The sequence below is a fragment of the Mus pahari genome, chromosome 18 (assembly GCF_900095145.1).
Source record: "Mus pahari chromosome 18, PAHARI_EIJ_v1.1, whole genome shotgun sequence".
Classification (NCBI taxonomy): domain Eukaryota; kingdom Metazoa; phylum Chordata; class Mammalia; order Rodentia; family Muridae; genus Mus; species Mus pahari.
Genome location: NC_034607.1, coordinates 30,359,534 through 30,367,085, shown reverse-complemented (window position 1 = coordinate 30,367,085; position 7,552 = coordinate 30,359,534). Strand labels below are relative to the sequence as shown.

At 41.2% G+C, this 7,552-nt stretch overlaps 1 protein-coding gene across 1 annotated transcript in view; it reads left to right on the top strand.

The window, feature by feature from the left end:
- Fbxl17 (F-box and leucine rich repeat protein 17) overlaps positions 1 to 7,552 on the top strand; it is a 426,850-nt gene that overhangs the window by 9,141 nt on the left and 410,157 nt on the right. The window contains exons 2-3 of the mRNA XM_021217959.2: positions 3,730 to 3,852; positions 6,608 to 6,865. Coding sequence (XP_021073618.1) covers positions 3,730 to 3,852; positions 6,608 to 6,865 — 381 coding nt within the window. The remainder of the gene's footprint in view (positions 1 to 3,729; positions 3,853 to 6,607; positions 6,866 to 7,552) is intronic.

Sequence of the window (7,552 nt, the reverse complement as noted above, 5' to 3'; positions counted from 1 at the left end):
CGGACCTTTGGAAGAGCAGTTGGGTGCTCTTACCCACTAAGCCATCTCACCAGCCCAATTTCTGCCTTTCATTGGTATTCTCTGTTTGATGAGACATCTCTGTTGGGCTTCGTGAACTTTAGTTCTTTCTTTTTTTGTTTTTTGCTGGGCTGAGCCTTGAACTCTGGGCTACATGTATGCATACTAGGTCAGTGTTCTACCACAGAGGCCCATCCCAAGATGATCTGCTCTGTTCATGGTTTTCTCCAGCTTTTTTTTAACCTTCATTGTTGATTGATTGTGTTTGTCTAGGAAGACCGGTATCTTCGGCTTCTCCACCGCAGCTTCAAGTGACTTCTCCTTGTTAGTGGGCCTTGTTGTTCTGTCCCTCATTTATGCATATGCATTTTATCTCGTAGCACATACTTGATGGTGTGTCATATTTAAACTAGGCCGCATAAGTGCTCCAGTATGGCCGTCCTGGAAATCAGAGTTTTCTCTTTAGGGTACATTTCTGCTGCTTGTGCTTGCCAAGTTTCTCATTGGCTGTTCCGAAGTAGTTGTTGAAGTCACTGCTCCATGCTGTGTGTAGCCCGAGGGCTCTGCTTAGGTTACTCATTCAGTAGTCATGTGACACAGATTGCCTTAATGCTGGAAATTGGCTGCCTTTTTTCCTCGGTTAATATGAACCACTTATTAGTTTATGAAATTTTAATAGAATGGATGTTGACAGTCTTATCAGTTTTTATGAGCAAATAGACTTTTGGACTGAACTTTTCTATCATTTTAGCTAACAATCTCATTCTTTTGAATAACCATTTATCAAGGAAGACACCACAGGAATATTGGAAATATTGTAAATTGAAGGAAATGAAAGTCAATACAGGAATTATTATGGGATGTAGCTGAAGCAGATTGGAAGGAATTTACAGCCTTAAGTGCATGTGTGTTATAAAGTGGGTTTCATGAACTTAGCCTGGGGCGAGGCAAATCTGCTGCCAGGTTTCATAAAGTTTTTTTGGCACACAGTCTTGCAAAAAATGTGTGTACTAGGCTGCATGCCAATAAAACTTACTTTTCTTTTGTGGTTTGAAAGATGGAGTTTCTGCCGGAGATGCTGATCTGGGCTGCTGTGGAATTCTGTGTGGCTGAGATTGCTTTCCTGATGAATTTTGTTTTAACTAAAATGACTCCACAGGACTCCAACTCTGGGCCACAGAGTCCTCTGGTTCTCTGGCTTAGAACGTGTTCCTTTTGGAGTTCAGATTCTGCATCGCTGTTACCCTGCATCTCTGCCACACAGGCAGGCAGGTAGCGGTTGGGAACTGAGCAGTCGGGGTGAAGGACCAGACAGGAAGAATAGCAAGCAGGAGGAAGAGCGGATATTCTGGCACAGGCACATTTTGTTTTTGCTCTTCTCTCTGAAAGATGATGGTCTGTTCAGTGTTTGTTGTGTCTGCTGTGTGGGTCTCCACTTGGATTTCTGAGCAGGAGACAACAAAACAAGCAGAAAACACAGTCTGGTTTCTGGCCATTCTTCCTATTTTTCCTTCCCTCCTCATCCCACCCATTATTAATTTGTAGAGTCTTGAGGCAGTTGCTCTTACTACGCTGTCAATAGGTTCTGCTAACACTCCCGTGCTTCTGAATAACCACTCATCAAGGAAGATGTTGCAGGAATATTGGAGCTATTGTGCTTTGAAGGAAATGAAACCGCTACAGAAAATACTCCGGGATACAGCTAAAGCGGATTAGGAGGAACTCAGAGCTTGTCAGTAGGTTCTTGTGTGAGCAGTGCAGGCAAGGGCTTACTCCATCTTTATGGGGATCGGAGCCACATCCACTAGACGTTTCTTAGGCCTACTCTGTGCTTCCTGGTACACTCTCTATGAAACAGGAAGGCTTGTGATTTCCCCCAGGCTCAAGGTTTAAAGCAGTAGCTTGGAGACCTACAACCCTTGGTCATATGGAGGTAAGTTATTTTAAGACAGAGCAATGATAGAAATGATCTATATACTTTCTACTCTGTTTCCGACAACGTTGTAGAAACTGTACCTGGGCTTTTACATTCTCATAGACACCCTATTAGATACATACTATATTATTCCCATTTTAAGAATAAGGAAATTTAGGTACACAGTTTATGCACTTTGGTAAGGCTGTGACTCAAACCTAAAGAAAAGGTAATTGTGTTAAAAGTCTGTTCTCTCTACAGCTTTAACTTACATTGTGGAAGTTTGTATGCATGCGCCAAAGTAGAAAATAGTAAAGCAAGCAATTGGGATGTTGTTCACCAAGCTCCAGCTATCTCCTGCTTTATTTGTTTAACCTTTCAGTGTTTTAAAAAAATTCCAATGATGAATATAAAAGCAAATTTTAGATTATAATTTCTCATAAGCACTGGAATACATATAAAGATAATAAAAATATCAATATAATCATAATATAAAAAGTAAAAACTAATTTCCTTTATATCATCTAACATCTACTCGGTGTCTAGTTTTCTCTCATTGTCTCAGTTGGTTCAGTTCAGTCTCTCAGTCGACCTACACACCATTATTGATGACATGCCTCCACATCTTCAGAGATCTTCTGAACCCCAGCCCTGTCTTCAACAGTCCTTCCATGATAGGACTTAAAGCTGTTTTTTTTTTTTTTTCCTGAGATCATTTTATTTATTCCAGTGATAAGCTTTTTAAAATTAAATTTATTCATTTTACATCCCAGTGTAGCCCCCTTTCCTCTCAGTACCCCCTCACACAGGTCGTCCCCCCATTTTCCCTTCCCCTTCTCCTCTGAGAAGCCCAGCCCTGAGTATTCCATTCCCCTGCCCCTCACCCCCATACACCAGGTCATTGCAGGACTAGGTGCATCCTCTTCCACCGAGAACAGATAAAGGTGGCCCAGTTAGAGGAAAGATATCCACAGGCAGGCTCAGGGACTGCTTAAGTTCTTTTAAAATAGGTTTCACTTTGGAGTAGTGTCTTCTTATTGCAGTATTTAAGACTTATAATGTATATTGGTATGGAATGATTTTAGATGTATGGAGAAAGTACAAAGGTAGAGAGCTTCCCTGCACACTGCGCCTGGTGTGTCCCCATTGTGTCCCCGTAACTTTGTCTTCATTCCTGAGGTGCACTTGCCAACTATGACTCCAGCCAACACTGCTGGACTGGTAGTGACTACAAACTGACCTCTGCTGGGATCTGATCATTCTCTTCACTAATGTTTGTTTCTATTTTCTGTCCCGGAATCCAGGGCAGGATTTGCACTGGTAGTTGTTCTGTGTAATCTTTTCTGAACTAAAACTATCATAGATTCCTTGTTTTTCATGACCTTGAGCTTTGGGACTCTCCAGCAGGTGTTAAATGTGTATCTGTCAGCGTCGGACAGAGTTATGAGTCTCTAGGAGCAGGCCATTAGGGCCCTCCTCCTCCTCTTTCCTTCCTAGTCTTTCCTGGTCTGTAAGCAGAAGCAGTTTTCATTTGTTTTTGCCTTGTTCTTGTTCTTGGTTTGTTTTTTAATACACATTAGTATCATCTGTTTCTTCCCTTCCTCTCCTCGTTCCCTGAAAGGTAGTGCCAGTTTCTGTCCTTAGCCTGTGTCACCAGACTTCTTATTCTGTAGGACAGTCTCTGACTGAGTTTTGGTGGTGTCCACTTGTAATATAATTTAAGCCGTTAAGTTTTGCCGTATTGCTATGTCTTGGCAAACACTTAGCAAATATGTGGTTCTTTTTGTAATTCACAGATATTTTCCAATTTGTCCCTGGACGAACGCTGCCTTTCTGCATCGTTGGTTTGCAAGTACTGGCGTGACCTTTGTTTAGATTTCCAGTTTTGGAAGCAGCTGGACCTTAGTAGTCGTCAGCAGGTACGGAGTTGAATTCTCTTAAAATCCTTATTTGATCCACTCAGCTGAAAAAAGATATTTATTTTTCCCTTTAGATGACTGTAGCCTATAATTTTATGCTTTCCTTTTTAAAAAGGTAATTCTCTGATAAATTTAATGCTGCACGCATGCACACATGTGTGCTCCCTTGCACACGCACATGTACATCTGCATATTTGGTGTGCATATATGTGCTGTGTGTCTTTGTTTGGTGTGTATATACTAAGTTCATGTGAATGCCAAGCTGCACAGCGGAAAGGGTAGTTTCTAATGTAGACTGGTAATTGTGAAGTTCACTTCTCTCTGTCTCAGTCCTTTCTGTTTCTCTCTTTATCATCATTTCAAAACCACGGGCCTTTTCATTTAGGGAGGTGACATCCTAGGAGTTTAACAGCGGAGGATGTTGGCACTCGTGCCTCTGGCCCGTGTGATGCAGTGTTGCACAGGTTTCATACATAAGAAGTCAAATATCTCTCTCCAACTCTAATAAGAGATGCTGCTGTTTCCCATTTTATGGATAGAGAAATGGAAGTAAATTGGGTGAAAATAACCCTTTGAAAAAACCTTTTCTTTTAGATGTTTTCCAATTTCCTAGTTGGTCAGTAAACTTAGGTAATTTTATTAGAATCCTAAGCCACCATTAAGTCCCTCATGGCACATTGCCATGGCTGCATTGGGAAGTATTTGACGACAGGTTTTCTTAAAAGAAAGCAGATTTGCAACATTTGCTAATTACTAGGGTGTGAATAACCCACCCTGGCTCATTGCAGGCTACTTGTCTGATGTTATCATGTGCAGATTACAAACCTGTGCACGTAGTAGGCTTTTGTGAATTGGTACATGCAGGCCTGACATACACTGGTAGTTTGTATGTGACTCACTTTTTAAACAGAGTAGCACATTCCAGAGCATTCACAGATAAGCCTTTCTGTCTTGCTTCCTCATTGGTAATAGGCTAAAACATCTGCAGGGCTAGGTAGATCCTTGCTTGTGTTCCTGAACTATGTGTACAGCAGTCATGGTGCAAATGGAGGTAAGGCAAATGGAAGTGACCCTCGGCCTCCTGCTGGCTCGGCTGTTTCCTCTCAGCTTACACTGAGCAGCTTTCCTCTTGCTGGTAGGGAAGCCTGGAGGGGAGGAAAAAGAGGTGGCTCTCACTCTCAGTGCTCCTTTCCAGCAGACACAGAGGTGCTCCCTTTGTGGCTCTCACTTCAGTGTACTCAACAGTTCCCTTTATGCCTGTTAACCTTTATCTGCATTTTCTCTTTCCCCTGCTTTTATCACAGGACTTGAGTGACATTAACTGATTTCTCTTTTGAAAAGTGGTCGTTGAGCTGGGATCATACATGGCTGGTATTTTATTTATAAATTCAGGTGGCTGTGTGAGTTTCTTGACAGATCAACTGTAGGCTTTCTTGTGTTTAGCACTGAGTCTTGTGAGTCAGGCTCTCTGACAAAGGTGCTTCCGCAGCCTCTGCTGTGTTGCTCCACAGTGATGCATTTTCTGAGCTGTGCATTGCCTGTGAGGTAGTACTGTGTTAGCTGTGTCATCTGATACCAAGTATGAACATTCAGTTAGTTCATGGGGCTGGGAATGTGGTTTAGAAGCTTGCTGACTATGCACAAGGCCCTATGGTTAGTTCTTAGCACCAAAACAAACACCAAACCAAACCAAACCAGAAATCAATTTGTGTGTTGTACTGATTTATATGGAATATTTGCTTAGTTATAAAACTTTCAAATCTCAGCCGGGCGTGGTGGCGCACACCTTTAATCCCAGCACTCGGGAGGCAGAGGCAGGCGGATTTCTGAGTGTGAGGCCAGCCTGGTCTACAGAGTGAGTTCCTGGACAGCCAGGGTTACACAGAGAAACCCTGTCTCAAAAAAAACAAAAACAAAACAAAACAACCCATTAAAAAAAAAAAAAAAGACTTGTAAATCTCAATGTAGATTTGTTTATAGCTTTTGGTGAGCTTGAAGCTTTAATGAAAAGCAAGGCCCCAGTTGATTGATTTCTGGGGTTTAGTGAGAAGCAGCATGTGTATTCTCCTTGGATCGGTAACCCTGCCTCCACCTCAGACATCACTTGCAAATCTTAGGGTCAGCCTTTCTACATCAGACAGCTACAAGTTCAGGAGTTACACTTTTCATCCCGAACTTGAACTTGGGAAAATATTTTTCTTATATGTTCTGGTTTATAATTAAGGCTACGGCCAGAAGCATTCACATGGAAAGTGACAAGTCAGCCTAGGGATGGGCCCTCCAGTATTCAGCACTTCAGGGCTAATTGTTAACTTTTGGTGAGAGTGCATATAACCTAATCTCCATTGAGCATTGTCTTCCCTTCCTCAGAAGTCAGAGGTGTGCTAGCTCTACTGTCTGATGACCTATTGACTGGTTGGTGTGTGTTTGTGTTTTTCTTACTAGAGTTTGAACCAGCACCTCTTGCATGCCAGGAGAGTGTGCTTGTCCTGAGGGAGAGCTCTAGCCTTATGTGTTGAGTCTCTGTAGTAACACAACTTACCTGGTTATTCAGGAAGGGTCAAAGGGACCTGTCACAGATGACCAACAACTCTGACACTCAGAAGGTTTCAAGGGCTTTAGGAAGTTTATACAGCAGAACTGTGAACAAAGAACAAGTGTGCATATATTTATTGTACCACAGTTTTTATTAAGTAATACAAAATAGTTTTCCACTTCCAGCAAGTTTAATGTATTATATCTTTTTCTCTCACAGGTTACTGATGAATTATTGGAAAAAATTGCCTCCAGAAGTCAGAATATAATTGAGATCAACATTTCTGATTGTCGAAGTATGTCTGATACTGGCGTGTGTGTTCTAGCATTTAAGTGTCCTGGACTTCTTAGGTATACAGCCTACAGGTGTAAGCAGCTTTCTGACACCTCGATCATTGCAGTTGCATCTCACTGTCCTTTACTGCAGAAAGTCCACGTAGGCAACCAGGACAAGCTCACCGATGAAGGACTCAAGCAGGTAAATCCACGGCCTTTTCTGAGAGATTTCACACACTGATTAAAGAACTGTCGCAGCAACATTTTGAAAGGTTGTTGCATTACAACGAATTATTAGAGACTAAACTAAGCTGTATTTTCTATGTAAAAGTGAATATTTTTGATTAGGCTGGTGAGCTCCAGTGCTGTGGTGATGAGCACATAGATCAGTTTTGCTGGGTTACAGGGAGTGCCTACTCTCTGTGACCAGTCATTTTATTAGCTCCTGATTTTGTCGATTTTGTTAGCACTTGTTTTTTTCTTTTTTCTTTTTTTTTAAGATTTATTTATTTATTTATTTATTTATTTATTATATGTAAGTATGCTGTAGCTGTCTTCAGACACTCCAGAAGAGGGCGTCAGATCTTGTTACGGATGGTTATGAGCCACCATGTGGTTGCTGGGATTTGAACTCTGCACCTTCAGAAGAGCAGTCGGGTGCTCTTACCCACTGAGCCATCTCTCCAGCCCTGTTTTTTTCTTTTTATTTATTCATTTTTTAAGTAGGTCTATACCATACTGTGCTTTCAGTTACAGTATTCAGTTTAGGTCAGAATAAGTATTTAAAGTTATTTTAAAAACTTAATTTGCCTTTCATGTTAACAGATGGCATATTTTAAACTTTTTTTTTTTTTTTTTTTTTTTTTTTTTTTTTTTACATTTTTTTTTT